The sequence below is a fragment of the Lygodium microphyllum genome, chromosome 4, assembly GCF_053477565.2.
Source record: "Lygodium microphyllum isolate KBCC chromosome 4, Lygodium_microphyllum_v1.1.10, whole genome shotgun sequence".
Classification (NCBI taxonomy): domain Eukaryota; kingdom Viridiplantae; phylum Streptophyta; class Polypodiopsida; order Schizaeales; family Lygodiaceae; genus Lygodium; species Lygodium microphyllum.
The window spans coordinates 40,298,890-40,320,058 of NC_141138.1; the positions used below are offsets into that span (position 1 = coordinate 40,298,890).

The 21,169-nt window shown below is 39.4% G+C and overlaps 1 protein-coding gene across 4 annotated transcripts in view; it reads left to right on the forward strand.

Annotated features, from left to right (window-relative positions):
* The window catches only part of LOC148036958 (paramyosin-like protein), a 197,350-nt gene extending 179,082 nt beyond the window's left edge, over positions 1-18,268 (forward strand). Inside the window, exon 8 of one of the 4 annotated variants that reach the window (XM_087675900.1) lies at positions 18,013-18,156. In XM_087675900.1, the coding sequence (XP_087532026.1) occupies positions 18,013-18,054 (42 nt within the window). In that variant the 3' untranslated portion in view covers positions 18,055-18,156. Of the gene's footprint in view, positions 1-4,744; positions 4,808-5,311; positions 5,582-18,012 lie in introns of those variants that run through there. The other 3 variants (XM_087675897.1, XM_087675898.1, XM_087675895.1) reach the window with 3 other exon arrangements.
* Positions 18,269-21,169: the final 2,901 nt, after the last annotated feature.

Genomic DNA, 21,169 nt, shown 5'->3' on the forward strand with positions numbered 1-21,169 from the left:
TTATCATTGGGAAAGGCTTAAGGGAGATGTACTCAATATGTCATAGAATGTTTGTCTTACTAGTGCATTAAGGCAAAGCATGTCAAGATGCCTGGGAAGCTGCAACCTCTTGACATTCCCCAAATGAAGTGGAAATTTATTAGCATGGATTTTGTTATTGGATTACCTTCAGTTCAAGGAGGATACAATTCAATTATGGTTATAGTAGATATGCTCACCAAGGTTGCACATCTCATTCCAGTCAAGACAAACTATAAAGCTTCAAATATTGCTAGATTATTCATCGAGATATTCAAACTCCATGGATTTCCTAGAATGATCGTTAGTGACCGCGACTCCCTCTTCACATCTCACTTCTAGATAGGGATCTTCGAGGCCATTGGAACTCAACTCTATTTCAGTATAGCCTATCACCCTCAAACTGATGGCCAAATGGAGAGAGTCAACCAAGTCATTGAAGATATTCTTAGATCATATTATTGTTGCAAACCCAAGAAATGGATCCAATATCTACCATTGGTTGAGTTATCCTATAATGCTTCCTACCAACAAAGCATTCAAATGACACCTTTTGAAACATTGTATGGGCATGATTGTCGTACTCCATTGAATTTTTCAAATCCTACCTTAAGGGTAGAAGCTTCCAAGAAAATACTGGAGGAAATGGACAAGTAGGTCAAGGCCATCAAACAAGACATTAGAGCCGCCAACGATAAGTAGAAAGCCTATGCAAACCTAAATAGACAAGAGCGACTCTTCAAGGAAGGAGATATGGTTTTTATTCGGGTACGACCCAAGAAGAGTTCCTTATCATTGGGAGAATTTAAGAAACTAAGTCCAAGGTATTGTGGGCCCTACAGAATCCTCAAGTGCCTAGGGCTCAATGCCTACAAACTCCAACTTCTTGAGAACGTAAAGGTTCACGATGTGTTTCATGTTAGCCTACTAAAAAAAATATGCATCCAATCCTAGCCATGTCCTCAATGATCAACATGTTGTAATGCCTAGCCAAGGAGTCCTTAATCTTTGGCCAGATAGAATCCAAGATATTCGGGAAAAGAGATTGCGAAGTAGAACTCTTAGAGAGTACCTCATTCAGTGGGGAAGGACTATCCAGAAGAAGATGCCGCATGGATTGACGAGAGCAACCAACAATACCCCCAATTCCTTTCGAGTTGAGGACATCTCGATTCCTTAAGGGGGGAAGGATGTAATATTTTTGTGGCCTGTAAGACCCCTCCTTAATAATTAATTTTAATCAAAATTATTTTAACACCCCCCGTCTCGGCGCCATCAGCTGGCGAGGGAGAGGGATCTACAATGACCATCGACGCTGGTAAAGTACGAGATGACGAGGAGCTAGAGCCGATAGCAGCGAGGTTGACAGGACGACGAGGACGTCGATATTAATGAGGATGACGATGAAAAAAATGGCGGGGAGGAGGGGCACACATGTGCCACCTCCAAACCCCCTCCCCCCACTATCTCTTCTCCCCAAGAGGCCGACTGCATGCCGAGGGGGCCAAATTGGCTGCCTAGGTGGAGGCAAAGGGGGGGGGGGGGGGGGGAGGGCTGTCACACTCCCCACGATAATACTCTTCTCCCCCCTATAAACCCCCCTCCTTAAGCAAGGGAGCACGTTAATTTTCTCCCCCCTGCTGCTAGCTTGTAAAGAAGAGAGAGAGGGGGGAGAGAGAGAGAGAGAGAGAGAGAGAGAGAGAGAGGAAGCGAAAATCTCAGAACAAGAGAGAGAAAGAGAGGAGAAGGCTCAAGAAGTCCCTTCCCTTCTCCTCTTGGGGAGGGGTCACAAACGCCTTCCTTCCTTGACTATTTCCACAAGAAGTGTCCGTACACAAGTGGCATGTAGGAGACTCCTGCAAAACGGATTACATTGAGAAAAAGAGAAGGTTGCATTCCAAGCTCCGAAATGGCCCTGAAGCGCAAACTCTCCCAAGTAACCGAAAAGGCTGCAACCACAAAAGGAAGATCAGGCAAAGATAACACCGCTAATATGAGTGGGCTATCGGGTATAAATGCCAATTCATCACTCCAAAACTAGGTACCACTACAATGACTTGTCCTATGAACGCAGTGGTAGAGCGTAATTATCATAGAAGGGAATCATACATTTGCATTGCGTAATTAGTATAACTGGAAAGGTAGATGCATCGGTTTGAATCAAGTTCATGATGGTCATGATATGCTACAAGTTGATTAAGCATTTATGGGTCGTCGACAATACTAAACTGATTATTGGGTACAAATTTTTGCGAGTGCATCTTAGATTACCAATATATATAAATATGCAAGACCATGTAGGACGATTGCATCCTATAAACCATTAAGGAGAATTAGCTTGCATGTACATTAGGCATGATGAATTCATGTACCTCACACTTAAAGAGATGAGTCACAATTTATGCTTTGCATAAATTCATTGAAATGAATTTTCAAGAATAGAAGCCTCGCATTGTATCATCAACTCAGGAAGGACTTGCATCTAGTTGTGCATGGCATCGTGGATAGTTTCGGTTGCACTACATGATAAAGATTTATCCTTAAAAGATAGATTGGTGCATATGCAAATTCTTAAACTTAATTGCAATAGGCAGTTTGATAAGTGAAATCCTAGATGATAAGCAAGGCTAGGGTTTAACTGTAAATAAGTCAAATTGATGCTACAATCTTAGATTGACTTAGAATCATGTGAATACGTTCATAGGTCTCTATCCTAGCAACTAGCTGTGATAAGCCCAATAACACTCTTAGAGGTATCATTTTAAGTCATGATACAACTCAATGTCAATACAAGAAAAATCGAATGTCGTATTCGCAAGAAAGAACGACCATTCACTACGTGACATTCAATGCTTGCTACTACTCTAGGATTGCAAAGGACTTAGTTTACTCTTGGTTGGCAGGAGGAATGAGCAAAAGTTTCTGTTATGAAATCTTGAGGGAGTGAAACCCTAGGGTAAACTTAGAAACCTCAATAAAGTTCTAAGGAGAAAAATGGCTACCGATTGACCAATTTGAATCATCTAGATCTAGTGATCTCAAGACAGGAAACCCTTATCTAAGGGTTAGCAAATTAGGGCAATTACCATCCATGAATTATTGGATATAAACCCAATTGAGTAAATGCTCACTCCTATCGCATAAGAATGAGGGTCAAAACGAGGGTAATTCCTTCCCCCTTAGAAGGCCATTGCAGTTGACATCAAGGCAAGGAAAATCCAAAAGGGTGAATGCTAAGCATTCAAAAATATGAACTCCACCTTAGCAGATGTTATGAGCACTCGCCTCCATTATTGTTTGTGCTTGTAAATCTCCAATCACTATCTATGTTGAAAGGATTGTATGACCCAAGCTCACAAAAGAAATTGGAATAATGAATCAGGTTAAATTCATGGAGGGCACGCCAAACCACCCCTAGTTGGCCACTAACCCTATCCAAGGGGATTCTAAATAACCGTAATGGAAGCATGAATAAACTCACCATGAGAGGTCTCTCCGTGGATTAGTTTGAACATAGGAGGATGTTTGGATGCTAGGGAGGGCTCTGGCTGTAAATTCCCTGCCTCTGGGTCCTACTCAAACGATCTACGTGACTCGAGATGGATTCTCAAGGCCCTGTTACTAGTGCAAGGGTGAAACTTGGAGGAAAATAAGATGCGTCCTTACGGATTGTAAGAAATGTCCTATGGATGGAACTTGTATCTCAACTAAAATGTTAACACAAAGTCTACTTGTTTGAGCTGTTTTTGTGTCAATGCCATAAGTTACGCGAATGAACCATGTTCCCTAAAAGGCTTAATTAAGGAAGCTAATTTTAAATGTCACACATAAATGTGATAGGACCTAATTAGATAACTAAAGAATGCCTATTGAGGGAAGCGGGTGGGCGAAACCCCCGACGGGCCCGTCCTACAGTAGGGTGGTCCTAGAGAACTAGGAGGCTTCTCACAAGGTTCTATCATCGTACAACCTTTCGATATTGTTAGGTTAGAACCCAATTCATGCCATTTTAGGGGACCGGAATGAGACTATACCCTACGGGTAGAGAGGTTGAGCGGCGTATCCCTCTCATTTTCCATTATCCTTGAACCAAGTGGGGCATGGGTCAGCTTCGGCTTGGGTATCTCTACGTAAAGTAGGATGCCGAGGACCCATGATGCTAGAATGCTTTCAGGAGACCCTAACCACAAGGGACCCAAGTTTCAAGTCGATCCTAGTGGGTTTGGCTATGAATGTTTCGTTGCGAGGTGGACTCAAGAAACCCTAGGCGACAAACCCCGGAACATTCCATGGGAGTGCCGAGCAACGATGCTTAGATTCATCTCTCGTTGGACCGCTAAAAACGTTCCTTGATAGCCGATAGGCGGGCATGTTACAATATCCTAGTTGTTTCCCTAGATATTTCTAGTAGTGGGAGCTTGGCCTTTTGTTGATTTTCCCACACTTGGTTTTGGACTTATTGCTATATTTATTTCAACATGCTTTAATTGCAATTTTTAGCATTGTTTATGAGAGCAAATACTTTGTTTTGACAGTTCATTTGCTGCAATTAGTAGACAACTCACTACTTTAGCAATTTCTCTTGCTTAGCCCTTGTGTTGGCTGTCATTTTGGGGTTGATTTACATAAATTTACAGTGTCTTGTCTTCTTATATATTGCTTGTATATCTTGGCACAATGGTTGGTGGATCAAATGACAGTGCTCTCTTTAACATTGACAAACTAGATGGCGCTAATTACAACTATTGGAAGGCATAGATATGACAAGTTTTAGTGCACAAATTGTAGATTAAGCCATTGAGACATGAGGGTGTGAAGCTCGAACACTTTGATATAGAGGGTTGGGTCGAATCGGATGAGTTATGTAAATCTACAATGATTTTGTCACTCTCTAGGCATGTATTTTACAATGTCTTATCTCTGAAGGGCAAACCACTTGGTAGTTATGGGAAAATATTTGTGATATCTTGATTCTAATGATGATTACATACTTGCAACTTCTTCTCTTGATGTTTCATAGTTGAATGATGTCTTGTCCACCTATGCTCAATGTTGTTGATTGATTCAGAGACTTCATTTCATGTTACTCCTCATCAAGAATGGTTTGCGACATTGCTATCATATATAATAGGATCTGTTAGATTCAATAATGACTTGACATTAGATATTGTTGGTATTGGAGATGTCTAGTTGTACTTTGCTTCAAGCAGTATATTTACTATGCATGATGCACGCCATGTTCCAGCTTTGACTAAAAGCCTACTTCTTTCTGATGGACTGTTGAATGATGTAGGTCAATATGGATCTTTTAGGAATTCCTCATGGAATCTTACCCGTGGGAATCTTGTTCTAGCATGAGGTGCCAAGTCTAGCACTCTTCATCCCTTACTTGTATATCAGTCTATCAACCATGTTTTGGCAATGGATGTAGTACCACATGTATTGTTATGGTATCGTCACCTTGGACACATGTCATTAAAGGGAATGAAAATGCTTGCCCATTTGCAGTATCTTTTGCCCCTTGACTATAAATGTTTTGATTCTTGTAATCATTGTCTTTATGGTAAGGAGACATGTAGTTCACATAAGAAGTCCGATATTGTGGACATGGGTGAGCCTCTTGCTCTTGTTTATTCTAATGTTTGAAGACCTATGCCCTATAAGTCATTAGGTGGTGTGAAGCATTTCGTTACTTTGATTGATGATTACCCACATAAGTTCTAGACATGTCCCATAAAGTAGAAATTGAAAGTCTTGGATACATTTTAGCGTTGGCTTACTTTTGTTGAGAACTAGTCTAGGTATAGACTGAAATGCATGTAATCTGACAATAGGGGTAGTATATATCCAAAGCCTTTGAGTAGCTTTGGACAAGCATAATAAGCTAGATCATAAGTCTGTGAAATACATCTTTCTTGATTATGGGGATGCATATGAGATAGGCTATCACCTATGGAATCTATAGGCTTGAAAGGTCATCCACAGTATTGATGTTGTTTTCCAGTAGGAGAAAATGCATAAGCAACCTAAGTAGGTCGTTGAGGTACATAGTGTAATATTTCAAAAGGAGCCTCCTATTATTGTACAACCAGCTAGACAGCCTACAATAGATGATGCTCTAGTGACCCATGGCCATAATGTTAGATAGGATGTATAGGCCCTACTTCCTATTTTGAGGTGGCCTACTAGAGATAGACGTCAACTTAATCGGTTTATGCCCTCCATGGATTATATTATGGTGACATATGCTAGTGAGTCTCTTACCTATGATAAGGCCATGCATAGAGATGATATCCACCCTTAGAAGAGAGCCATGCAATCAGATTATGACTCACTATGAAAAAATCATATGTAGGATTTGGTTCCTTTGCCTAGCGAAAAGCATACTTTGCCTAGTGGAAAGCATACTTTGTCATGCAAGTGGATGTACAAGTTGAAGAGTATCTCTAGATGCCCCAAGCCAACCTATAAGGCCAACTTGGTTGCCAAGGGTTTTAAGGAGAAGCATGGTGTTGAGTTCGATGAAGTCTTCTCTCTTGTAGTCAAGATGACTACCCTATGCTTGGTTTTAACTTTGGTTTTGCAACTAAATCTTGTCCTTTATCAAATGGATGTCAAGATGGCTTTCTTACATGGGGACTTATATGATGAGATTTATATGCAGCACCCAAAGGGCTTTGAGGAAAAAGGCAGGGAACACCTAGTATGCAAGATAAGTAATAGCCTTTATGGCCTTAAGCAAACACCTAGGAAATGATGCCACAAGATCCATGTTTATATACAGAGAATGCATGTGATGGTAGCCTTATGATTTTGGTACTCTATGTGGATAATATATTGATTGTTGTGAGTGCTCATAATGAGCTTGATACCTTGCAAAGTCATCTCAAGAAGAGCTTTGAGATGAAAGACATAGGACAGGTCTCACACATTCTTGGGATGTGCATCATGCATAATTGCTCTAAGAGGCTCCTTTACTTATCATAGAAGGAATACATCCAAAAGGTCCTTGAGCAATTTCATATGCAAGACGCTAAGCCTGTTGGTTGTTCTTTGCCTGCTCATGTGAAGATTAGTCAAGTCGATCGTTTGTTGTAGTCTAATGAGTAAAAGGCTAAGATGGCAAAGATCCCTTATGTGTCCACAATGGGCAATTTGATGTATGTCATGATAGCCACTTATCTTGACACAGCATCTAGAGTGGGAGTTGCGGCATGCTATATGGCTATACTGACAACATGCAACATTGGAACGTCGTGAAGAGTTTCATGAGGTATCTTAAGGACATTGTAGATATGCACATATGTTATGGTAGCCATGATACAAAAGTCGTGAGGTACACAAACTCTGATTATGCAAGACATACACACAGTAGAAAGTCCACCTCTCACTATGTCTTTATCTTTGTTAGAGGTGTTGTTTCTTTGATGACTAGGGTGCAAAAATACATGGCCCTATCTACTATAAAGGTAGAGTATATTATAGCCATTGAGATTTACAATGAGACTTTCTAATTAGGCCATCTGGTAGAGCAGACCTTAGTATTACTGATGTGGTCCCTACATAGCATTTAGATTCCATGAGTGCTATTCTATTGGCCAAGAATCCGATCTTTCATACAAAGGCAAAGTACATTGAGGTGCATTACCACTTTATCAAAGATATCATTGATGAGGACAAGTCCGTAGAGCTTGTTAAGATCTCAACTAACCAAAATTTTGCATATCTACTCACTAAAAGTCTCTCAACAAAGTGTTTCGTCTTCCTTAAAAAGCCGATGTGGGCATTGGATAAGAGAATGTCTTTCCTCATCATGTTTTACTTTATGTACATTTGTACTTTGTCACTTTTTTCTTATTCTCTCCTCACTAGAGACACATTTGCCTTTAAGTGGGAGGTTGTTGGGAGTAAAGGCACCTGTTCCTATGCCTCCCATGTATTCACTACAATGGCAGTACCAACATACCTGTGGTGGTTACTCATCTCACTACCACTTCATTCTTTATTCTTTCAGTGACTAATGAATACAGGAAAGGCCGATCACACGTTGTGACTATTGGAATTCCTCTCTCTTACTTTCTTGCTCCATCCGCCATAGGTCACACCTCCATTGCTTTCGCTTGCTCATGCTCTCACTCAAGCTTCTCTCCTCACAAAGTACTTAGCACTATCTAATAACTAATAGGGCATGGGACCACAAATATTTGAATAAATAAGAGCCAAAGGCTCACCCATATGCATAGAGATAGACTTTTTATGAGAGTTACATGTCTACCTGCCATATAAACAATTATCGCAAGAGTCAAAACATGAGTAGTCAAGAGGTGTCAAATACTGCAAACGAGTGAGTAATTTCATTTCTTTACGAGACATATGCATAAGACGATGATGCCAACGAGACACATGGGGAATATTGGTCACAACCAAAGCATAATTTATAGATCCATATACAAGCAAAGGATAGAGATTATCATCTTTGGTACCTCAAGCAAAAACAAGACTAGCATGAGTAATCTTTCATACAAAATCTCCAAAAGAGACATGGTACCTACTATTATCCAACTATGCAGCAAAGATAAGGCACATGATGTATATCATAAAGCACAAATGGAGCACCAATATCAAACTACAATCTTACATCGCCTATGCCAATAATGTCACATAAGTGATCATCATCTAGACTGACTAAACATGCAACGACGTGGTAGGTATAAAACCACTAATGATACAAGGTAGCATAGAAAGAAGCCCCTGAATCAAGAAGCCAACACTGAGCATAAGCAAACTAAACATCAAGTAACTAAGTAGTATCAAGTGATGAAGTAGCAGATTATCTTAACAATAGACTTAGGAATGATCTTGCGATTATCACAATATTTGGTATTGTCTTGTGCTTTTTCTTTGCATTTTTCCATAATATTTCTCCATAATGCATATGTAACACCCTTAGTTTCAATGACATTGAAGTATACGTGCTTTGACAATGATAGAATGATGGTAGACTTGCATAGCTCATCAAACTCTTTCCAATCATCCGTATCATAAAGTTCGAGTTTTATTCCTTCTAACTTCAATGGCTTCACTTTCTTCTTTTGTACTAATACTTGCCAAGTCTGAGTCTTCCAATATTGGAAGTTATTGGTTCTTTTGTACTAATACTTGCCAAGTCTGAGTCTTCCAATATTGGAAGTTATTGCATTCAACTTCTCTATATCAAAGATAGCACTGTCATTGGAAGAATTTGAAGCACTTGCCATTATATATGCCGCCAAATAGAGAGAATAGGAGCTATTGTAATTATAGAAAATCAATCCCAAAACCAAGTCAAAAGGAGTGTAGTAGGAGGAAGGCTAAGCCAATATACTATTGTCCACATGTAGGAAGCACTAGAGTGCTGAAAAAAAGTATCTACTCTCAAAATCATTACTAAAAATCAATTTCTAGTATAGTTTTTCGTAAAATTGCAGTAAATCAACCCGTAGTTGTAGGCAAACATACAAAAGAATAAGCTCCAGCTACTAGGAAAATCCATGTAGCAACCAAAATAAACAATGCAACTAGTAATATAGCATAAAGCATCCAAGGTATTTAGTACATAGATACATACCATAATGTATGCCAAGCATGTATCCACTTGGCAACCCACTAGCAATAAGTGGTACAAGAAGCCCAAATCAAAGGCAAATCAGCCCACAATCACAAACCTCTGTAGTGACAATATATGTATAAACCAATAAAGGACAAGAGAGTCTCCCACTAACTCAAATGAACCAAGCTCAATGTAAAAATATAAAATACTCCCATTGGATCAAATTCAAGGTATCCAAAGTAGAAAATAAAGATCAATGTACAAAGCTCATATAGCATGTGGGTGCCCAAAATACATCATGTATACATCTAGAAGTATATACCTTCAATAAGTCTTCAAGCTTGCAAGTGGAAATCACTGAAGTGAATAGCCATTGCCCAAATGCAACCAACCGAGATCAAATCCAAGATGTAGAGCTCAACATAAACATATCCAAGCAAAAACAACAATGCCAATAATCAATATAACCATGTAGCATACTCAAATAGCATGTAGGCATTCAATATATAGACATTAACTATTGTGAATGCTTGATGTCCAAACCAAAATATTTTGTTCTATGTAGAATAGAGAACTAAAAATTGCATATAATCAACTTTTTGATTGCTCAAATCTATAGTTCTCATTTCTCTCTTTGTTTTGAGCTATAGAACACTTAAATCTGATATCATATGCAAGAGTTATGGCCAAAATATGAAAGTGTTGCCAAGCTACCATAGTTGTCCACGACTTTTACAGCATGCTCTATATCCACTCAAAAATGGGTAGAATCCTCTATTATGCATGTTTTGAGAGGAAGAAAATGAAAGAGAATGTTGATTTCTCTTCTCTTGAAAGGCTTCAATGTTGGTCAATCTCTTTGAACATCCAAAGCCAAGCTATTTTGCATCATTTATAGCCACTAGTGGCCACCCAAATCAATGCCAAATGGGCTATTGCAACCCCAAATCAAGCCTCAATAGCTCAAGCACTTGGTTGACTCATATCTAGATCCTAGCTATGAGAGTAATACCTCTATCAATGTGTAGATAGCAAGCATCAATGCCAAAGAAGAAGCTTGAATCCTTGACCTTCATGACAAAGCTTTACTCCTCACGCTTCTTGCTCCAAGAGTGAGCTCCCATAAACACCAAATGCCACTCTAATACCAATTGAAAGGTGGATCAAGAGTGGAATCATAAGCAGAAACAAAAGCCATAGAGGTTTAAGCAAGAGAGAGGAAGACGATATACGAGAACTCCAACAATCACAATGTGTGATCTGCCTTCCCTTATTCTATTATCATGTAAAGAATAAAGAATAAAGTGGTAGTGATGAGCGGCTGCCACATTCAATGTACAAGTGTGCAGGCAGTAAGTACAAGCGAATGTAGGTAGCTATGCACATGTGACCTTCAACCCCTAATAAAGATACCTAATTGCTATGCCCCAAATGGGGTAGAACCTACCATGGCAAACTTTGCATCCAAATCAAGCTTTCCTTACTTATTAAGAACATTTTTCTTATTGATTGATTTATCTATCATTGATGACTCAAGGTCATCAATAACTCCCTACAACCCCAAATAAAGATTCTTCACATTTTGCATTGATTGAATGACTTGCTTTACAATTTTAGGTTCATAACTTAATGCTATTAAGCCCTCCGTAATCTATCGCTTGGTACTACTAGAGGTTGAGGCATCCACCCTAACCTCACCTTCCTTCTAAGAAGCATTAAGGGCACTACCAAAATTAAGAGAAAGATTCTCCTTACCTTTGCCACCCATAATGGAGTTGAAAGTGACAAGTTAGAGTTTTTATCCAATGAATACTCATGCATGGCTATTGACACTATCCTTAACCAGCTCCATGTCCACTTTTCCATATACTAATCAAATAAATCTCTACCATAATTCATTCTAAGATCACATCGGCTCAATTTGGGATTGCTTTATTTTTGGCATACCACAAAATGTTGTGAGTATCTCAACCAATAGAATTTGTCTTCACCAAGTGCATTATCCACTCCAACTAATGTAAATGAAGTTTTTGCTGAGGTGGTAGATCCTTGAGGGTGTACACATTCCATGTGCCCGTCAATTCATCAAACTCCTCCCACATTTCATGAGCCGATCACTTCCACAAGCAAGGTTTTTGGTTATGAGGTAATCATAGGGCCTTAGACACCAAAGATGGTGTAAGCTTGATCATGCCTCCTAGCTAACCTTTTGACTTCAATAAAAGCTCCATTTGTAGTGGCACATATATATTCTATTGCCACTTTTATCATGGCAAAGTGGCACACTCCCAAAGGCCTATTTTACATAGCCAATCTTGTGTTTTCACATTTGATAAGGCCAAGCTCACATGACAGCCATGAAACCCACTATGCCTAGAGGATGATGGAACAATCAATGCATCTAGCCATGCAAACCTTCTTCTTTGGTACTCTAAGTGCACGAAAGTCGCTTCCACCTCTTCATCAATATCAATCTCCTAGACTGGTGAAATCTCTCCTCGTTTTTCTACCTCTCTCAGTAGTTGTGATTTGCATTTGTTGCTTCTATTGCCAATAGCCATGGTGGCAGCAAGATTATGCAAGTGGTTTAAACTAGCAAGAGGGGAAAAAGAATGAGCATGGAAGGAAGAAAGAGTCTTCCATTTCATTTGAAAAGGTTGATTGCATGAACCATCATGCAAGGGTCTTTTATAGAATATTTTCCTTGATTTCAATGTACTCCATCTGGAACTATGAACTAAAATCAAATTGATGCTAATAGCTAGTGGAGCCACCTTTTTCATGTGAAATCCATTAACAGCATTCTATAAGGGTCTTCTTGAAAGATCCTACAATAAGAAACCTCTCGGAACCTAGATGTGATGTAAGGTTAGAGGAGATGCGGATTCAAGGGTGGCAAGAAGAGTAACAATGACGATGTAGTCCATTAATGAAGAAAGCCAAGCGAGGAGCAAGACCCCCTCTCCATATAAACATCCGATCAAATGGAAGGCCACCAAAGGGCAATGGAAATGGAGAGGCCTTGAATGGATCATTCTAGAAAACTCCAATCGTCGGGGATGGGTGAGCCAAGTCTCTAACCCAACTATGAGATGATAGTGAGGAACTATCGAAGGCTCCATAAGTTGCATAGAAACACTCGGGATCAAGAGCCAAGCAATAGGAAATGGTGGCTTGATGACAAATAAAAGGGGTAGTCGCATTGAAGAAAGGCCCAATATTGACTGGAAACCCTAAAGAGACTCCTCATGATCCTAGGAAGCCCCTTTTGAAACACAAAGGGACAAGAAATCCATAGCCACATCACTAATATTGTGCCCCTTTGAAAGGGATGGGAGATACGAGGAGGGAACCACCAAAGGAGATGGTGGGGGATGGGATGGAATGTGTGGGATAAATAGTGCACCATGGGGAATGGGCGTAGCAATAGAAAATTTCTTTGGAGGGCCATGCACAAAGGAAGGGGAATAGAGCATAGGTAGCCCACTCTCTGACCAACCTATCATAAAATTGACTCTTATAGAAGAATCCTCAATAAAAATGGCCAACTCAATGAAGAAAACACAGGTGCTGAGACAAGGAAGGCCATGAACTGAGGGGAGAGGGATACCTAAGAACATATAGGGCCTCAAAAACAATATGTGATGGATGGTCCAACAATAGAGGCAAGGTGCCAACACCACTAATAGGCACTACAAAAGTGTCACCAATAGTGACAATACCCCTTGATGAATGGAGATTTTGCAACAAAACACCTCGTGGAGTCATATGACTCGATGCACTAGCCAAGGTTGCTCAAAAGACGTGATAATTAAAGAAGGCTCCTCTATTTAAAGAGAAATGTGTAGAAACACTAACTTAGTGGAAATAGTGGGTGATGAAGTAGAGGTAGATGAAGGCGCCGATGTAGATCCACCCTTTGCTCTTGAATGAAGGTGAGGGTATCTCCTCTAGCACTTATCCTTGGGGTGGGAGGTCTTCCCACAATACAGACACATGGGCTTCCCCACAAAATCTATATCAGAGTCAAAATATGACTCCAACTTCTTCATCATCCCTTTCTTCTGCTTGGCTTGTCCTATACCTATAGATAAAGCCACATAAGCACAACCATGTGCATGACTTTGCAAGAAACTAGCTCACTGTGATGTGCATCCTACTCAAGGACCAATGGAGCTAGCTCCTCCCAAGTGAGAGTCTCTCAACTATGAGAAGCGAGAAGATTGGTGCAGAACATGGCATATGTCAGTGACAAAAGATGTGAGAGAAGTGTCACAGCTAGGTCCCTTGAAGAAATGTTTGTACCAAGGAATGAAAGCTCATCTCAAATCTCCTCCATCCTATGGATATGATCTCTCATCATAGGGAAATCTGTGAGACAGAAAGTTGTTGTAGCTTCAACTCAAGATATAATTGATGCCCAAATTTCTGGATCTAAAAGAGAGATGTCAATCTCCTCCAAATATTTGCAACACTGTGAAGATGTTTAACATGCACGAGCACATAATCTATACAACTCAAAAGGAGAGAAGAGCAGGCTCCGGCATTCAACTGTGATCCCATAAAGATGTCAAATCTATGGTCACACCATCATGAGGATCCATGGTAGATCCCAAAGGTCACAATTGTCGAGGTGGCACTCCATGTAGCACAACCATAGTTAATAGTTCATCCTATCCAGCTTGTCAAATGTGGAGAGAGAGAGAGTAGGATTGGCACCTACTTAGGAGAAGCCATCAATGCCAATCAAGGACTAGAAACCTTGGAAGAATATAACAAGAAAGAGTAATAAGATAATGGTCGGTATGAATGATCCTAAACCACATCATCCCCCATAGCATACATGACGGCTATAGATGTCCTTCAAGAAATACCTTCAAGAAAACAAAGAAGATGTTGCCACTGGAATAAAGGTGACCAATAAGAGGTGTCCTCAAGATGATTAGGATCTGTTGTGCCATGATACAAAAGAAAAATAACTGAGGCAAGGTAGACAGGGAGTATTCAATGTCAAAGGGAACACACAATGGTAGGTAGAGAAAGGGAGTAGTAAATGCAAAGAAAAATAGGTCTTCAATTTGTTATCACAGCTAGGGATTGGTAATATACTAGGAGTGCTTGAAAATGGTGTATCTACAATAAACACAAACATGCTCGGATGTTGGCCTACAATGGAGGTTGCCCAGATGAAATATGATGTCACCTAGGTCAACAAAGACCGGCTAACTTGAAGTGTAGTAGAGAAAGGATGCTTGTAATATTTCCATGCAATTAAAAGTTAGTTGGTTAGTTCGAAAGTTAGTTAGTCAATTAATAAGCTAGTAAGGTTACTAACTAAAGACTAACTAAGGTAAAAACTAACTAACATTAATAATAAGGTAGTAAGGTAATCTGACATTTTTCTCGAATTGACAAGGACCGTAGCCACCCTTCACATAAGTTACAACGTGAACGAGGCTTATGAGCTATATTAATCACTAATGTTAATGTATAGTTTGGATGGTCCAAAAATATTAGATTTTGGAAAAAACTAGTATATTTTAAATATTTTAGATATTATCTTAAAAAGATATGGAGATTTCTAGAACTAGATGTCATTTAAAAGAAAAAACAAGTAATGTTTTAGTTAGTTTTGGAGATTTTATAAAAAGAAAAAATAAAGAGAGGATTTGCGAAATCACACGCACTGCGATCGCAATCTACTGACAGAAAACAACACTTCGAACAGAGAAAAGAAGAAGAAGTGAACTAAGAGCTTTCTAACCAAGTGTCTTAGGGTTTTAACCCCCCTTTCAGAGCCAATGGAACCAATCAGATTTATGATCTGAGCATCAGATCACTGATCTTTCCAAGATCCCCCACCACAAAGAGCTCCACTTCTCAACCACAAGCCCTCTTCTCTAATTCACTATACATATGAGGCATGGGGAGGCACAAGAGAGCATAAGGAGACCCCGAGAGGCTGCGAGAGAGGGGTAGAGAGAAAGATACCCCTCCAAGAGATTGTGAGAGAGAGCTTGAAAGAGAGAGAGAGAGAGAGAGAGAGAGAGAGAGAGAGAGAGAGAGAGAGAGAGAGAAGAGTCACCCTGAGAGGCTGCAAGGGAGAGAGTTAGCTCAATTCCCTCTATCTCGATCCTCAACTTAGCCATCTTCTCTTACACTCTTTCATCTCGAATCTATTTTGCCTTCTTAATCTCTTGAATCTGCTTGTGAACGATGGCCTCCAAGCGAAGAATGTTGCATGCAGATGGCAATCCCACAACTAGAAATGAAGCTTCGAGCAAAGGCATCACTGTCAATCCATATTGCGGTACCGGTCGTAAGTAATGTATTTCCAAATTGATAGATGCTTGTTTTGATTCTCGTATGAGATACGTTAGGCCTATACTATGATGCACAAGTATAGATCATTTCATCTCACATATTTGTAAGATGTAGCTTGCAAAGTGCATATATCAAGGAAAGTTAATTGCACCTAGTTGCATATGGCTTATTCATTGATAGAGCAATTACAAGGAAGAATTAGTCAAGGGTTATGAAGGATATAGTCATTAAAAGAACGACATTAAAAGATTGTTCATACAAGTGCTAGGTTAAAGCATAGTTAAGGGTTATAAATAGCATAGTTGCTAAAAGAATATGACATGAAGAATCATGAATAGAAAGTACTAGTTTAGATACTTCAAAAGTACTTAGCCTAAGAGCCCAAGTGGTGAAAAGGCCAACCACGGGAATGATGTTTTGCTCCTAGCTAGCTTGCGGGTCAGTTGGAGCTCTGGACACCCCTTGCTAGGTCTAGAATGGAGTTGAAGACCTCCTTGGCCCCCAACGTCTAGGTATGTTGGGAGATCCTATTCTAAATAAAGGATTGAATTTGTGGTGCCATGTGAATTGGACCAGTTACTTTTGCAGGGCAGAAGGGATACTTCTGTTGGACAGAATGGATACATAATTTCTCCTGTATGGGCGGGAGACAAAGATTGACTTGAAGATAAGTTAAGGAACTTGTTTGAACTTGTTTGTCAATAGATTGTTTGCTATGTTTTCGTATCTGTGCTATAAGTTATGCGAACGAACCATGTTCCCTAAAAGGCTTAATTAATGAAGCTGACTTTAAGTGTCACACATAAATGTGGTAGGATCTAATTAGAAAACTAAAGCTATTAAGGGAAGCGGGTGGGCGGAACCCTGACGGGTCCGTCCTATGGCAGGGTGGTCCCAGAGAACTGGGAGAGTTCTCACAGGGTTTTACCGACGGCGACTGACCCTTAGGAATGGTTAGATTAGAACCCGGATTCATACCGTTTTAGGGGACCGGAATGGGACTATGCCCTACGGGTAGAGAGGTTGAGCGGCGCATCCCTCTCGTTTCCCGTTCTCTTTGAACCAAGTGTGGCATGGGTTTGTTTCGGCTTGGGTATCTCTACATAAAGTAGGATGTCCAAGATCCAACACTAGAATGCTGTTGGGAGACCTTGGCCACTAGGAGCCCAAATTTCAGGTCACGGCTATGAACGTTCCGTTGCGAGGCAGATTCAGGAAACCCTAGGCGACAAAACTCAAAACATTCCATGGGAATTCCGGGCAATGACACTTAGATTCGTTTCTCGATAGACTACTAAAAGCATGCCTGGACAACCGATGGGACGAGCACCTTACAATGATATCCACTTATAAATAGGTTGCACAATAGAGAACTGTGTCATCCACTTGAGAAGAGCTACCACCTAGCATTAAAGGTTTCCATCTAGCAAAAAGGAGGATGCCCAATAGCAAAACATAGATTTAAGGGGGACTACCTACAACACTAAATGGATGTGATACAAGGCCTATTCCTACAGCAAGTGTGCTAGGGATTGTTTGCACAAAAAAGTAGGTGATATAGGGGCCTATTCTAGCAAACCCAAAAATGTAGTAGATAGGGGATTTGCCTTTAGAAATGGGGAGCTGACTGGGTAGAAAATAGGTTGCCTAGTCTGGTAGAAGTTGTTAAGATGTAGATTGAAGTTTCCCAATCTACCAAAAGTTGCCTTAGGCCAAAAATGAAAAATTTCCCCTAGTAAATGCAGTAGTAAAGTGTTGGAGACACATGACTGTTAACACCTTCTCCATCATGGTTGTTGGCTCTAACTACAAGGTTTGGTATTTATGGTTCTTCTTAGGCTGGTTTAGTTTCTTTAGGCCTTTTTTTGCAAAGTTGCAATCAATCACTTGTGTTCAAAAGTGTTTATTGACACGTGTTTGTTCATAAACAACTTTTTATTTTCAAATCAACACATGATGTTTAATAGTCTTTCAATGAATGCAATGCAAGTAGTTACAACTCCTTTTGTTTGATCTTTGGCTCTTTCACCCTCTTGCTATTATGTGGTGGCCCTACATGAAACTTTGACACATACTCCTAGTGCTCTACAATTGGCTATCCTAGTCCTAAGGCGATTTTATGAGTTGATACTTATATGGTGTAACTCCAGATGTTGGAGGGATTAAGGTGTGGATACATGTACAATCTCTAATGCGGCTCTAACCTACAACTTTTTATACCTATTGATCAATGGTGTGTCCATGACATGCTCATGCTACACATGTAGTTTGAAGAACTATAATGTGATGTAGGTGTCCTTTTATATCTACACAGGCAACAATTATACCTATTGTATCTACCATTACAAAAAATCTTTGATCAATAGAAGTATCTATTCTATTTTGCATTATGCATTGTACTTTTTGATGGTCTATTTTTTGTTTTCAAGATGTTACCAATTATTTGTGATGTTTAGGTTCTATCTATCATCTCTATCTTTTGAGGGTTTGTTGTTTTAAATGTTCAAGAAACATGGCTAAAAACACTTTGGTGATTCTACCTTGATTTTTTCAATCTTAATAGATGCAAATTTCCTTTTTTCAAGAAGAACAAATGTTATTGAATGTGGCGTTGTATTGTAATAGTGTAGATTTGGAAGTTATCACCTTTAATTTGGCTTTGTTTGGCATCCATGCATGACAGAAAGATTTTCCTTCACTCCTAATGTCATCACCACTCATTCTAGAGCTAAGAATTTGCATGTGCAAGTGGAAAGAAGATGGGATGATTTGCAATGGGTGAGTTTCAACCACAACACAAAGGGGTTGTATCTAAATCTCATGCCTGATTTGTTGTGGTTAGCTAGCATAGGCCTCAAGCTCAAGGACATTTGCAAATTCTTTTATGCATATGTCATCTAATGTTTTGTGCTAATTGTAGCTACTTGTGTTAGGTAGTTGTCTTATTAATCACATTGCTTAGAGTAAGAAGAGGTTATAGGTTAATCCCTTACCATCCCAACCAAATAAGAAACCAACTACCATGGCTCAACAAATCTAATGGTTAAACAAACTTAGTTTTATGGAGGGAAGAAGCAAGATCCTAATTGGCATGTAACCCAATTTAAAACTAGATGGATAGCAAGTGGTCATGATGCATTGTATAATGATAAAGGTAAGAAGACTCAATCTATAGCTACTTTACATAGTATGGCAATGGATTGGTTCAAAGAATCTGGATTAGCTTGGTTTGCCACTTATGCAAATTTGAAAGGAGCCTTTTTGCTTATATTTTGAAAAGATAAGACCCCTAGAGATGTGTTGACTAAAATTAAAAATGTAAAATAGAAGGAGATGCTAATTGAAGGCTATGCCCAACAAATGAGAATTCGAGATCACATTTTGGAGGTGACACAAAAACCAGCTTTAAAGATGAAGATGCTTTAGATGTGGAAAGTAACAATTTGGATATTGAAACTGATGAAGATTCAAATGATGAAGGTAGTAAGAAAAAGAAGAAGAAAAAAAAGAAAGCAAATGATAAGAGATCTTAGCATAAATCCTCCAAGTCTAAATCCTTCCAAAGAAAAAATATTTTAGTAAATCAAATCAAAAGATAGTGGAGACATTGAAAATCTTAGGAGTTTCTCAATAGAAAGGCAATGAAAACTGTGTTAGATTTGTAATAAAACAAGTCATAAAGTAAAAAGTATCTAGTATAATCCAAATCTTCAAATTCTTAGAGTTAGCATCATATTCGCTCAACAAACACCAATGGTTCACCAAGTTATCATAGAGAATAGGATGCAAAGAGCTTTTAGAGGGCCTAGATGATTTTGAAACTAACCAACATGGAATAGACTGACAACCAATAGAGGGATGGTAAGGAGGTTGTCACCTACTACGGAGTCTAGAGATATTTTGGGGGACTGCAATGTGAACTGTGGGTTAGGCATAGAGCTGAGAGAGGAATGCCAATAGCCAAGAACCACAATGAAGTATGGCCCACAAGAGCACCTAATCTACAACCAATAGCCCCAATCATTGATGTCGTCAAATTTGCCTGAGGAGAAGGTAGAGAAGTTAGGCCCTATAGGATATATTGGTATTGAAGTATGGGAAGAGTTACTTGAAGTTCTAGAATTCAAAATGGCACCAGCTTACTTAGAATGGAGCAAGGAACTAAGGGTTATGCCAAGTGCAATGGTGTCATGCGAGCAATGGAAGGAGAAAACCATCCATAACTTGATGACAAGAGACAAAGGAGCATGGGCAAGGGTATGTGGCTTAGTTCTAAGCTTAAATGAGAGAAAATCCTATCCACATTGATATTCCTCTAACCACTTCCAATGACATAAAAGACAAGGTAAACCGAGAATCTAACCCCAATATTACCACCCCAACCACCCAAAAATACATCACAACCTTTTGTCTATGAAGCGGCACATATAATGACCCATCAAGGTAAAACAATCTAACTATCAAACCTTTGAGGTAATTTGACCATCCACACACTTTGAAAACCTTGTTGTAATCACTAAGGAACTTGAGCCATCCAGTAAACTTGGCACCAAAGAACAAGGATAAAAACTTTAGAGGTATAAGCATATCTACAATTTTGGATGAAAAGGAAATACAAAATTTCTAGCAAAATTATTAAGAGAATTACTAGCTTTGAGGCTCCCAAAAGCTTTTCAATAAGAGTACCCTTCAAGCCGTTTTCCAACTTATAGCATCCACCTTCTTCCAAATGGCATCAAAATAAGACATAATGTATCATGAAGCATCAGTACACTGACTACCAAAGCACAAAGAACATCAAGGCATAAGACATCAAATGTCTATTTCTAATCCAAAATTGAATAAATGTCACTTTCATAGCATAAAGAACATCCTCATAATGCATCAACTTTTGATATAACAAGAGGAACCATGAACATTAAAATAGACATGAAGGGCATCAAAACCTTGATGACAAATTATTTCCACATTTGATAGGCCCTACTAGTATTGCTTATGGATATGTTTTCAAACTACTTTCTTCACCCTTGGTCCCCCATGATCATACGCATATGTAGGCAATAATATCGATTGCTCCCCATTAGACTCATGATCCTATTGCAATCCATGATGATTGCAACCCCTTGGGTGACAACACACTGTTGGTGTGGAATGATTGCTCCCCCAAAATCACCGTTGGTTTCTCAAACTATTGTAATTGTTTATGATGCTCATGTATTCACCTTAATGCACTACAAT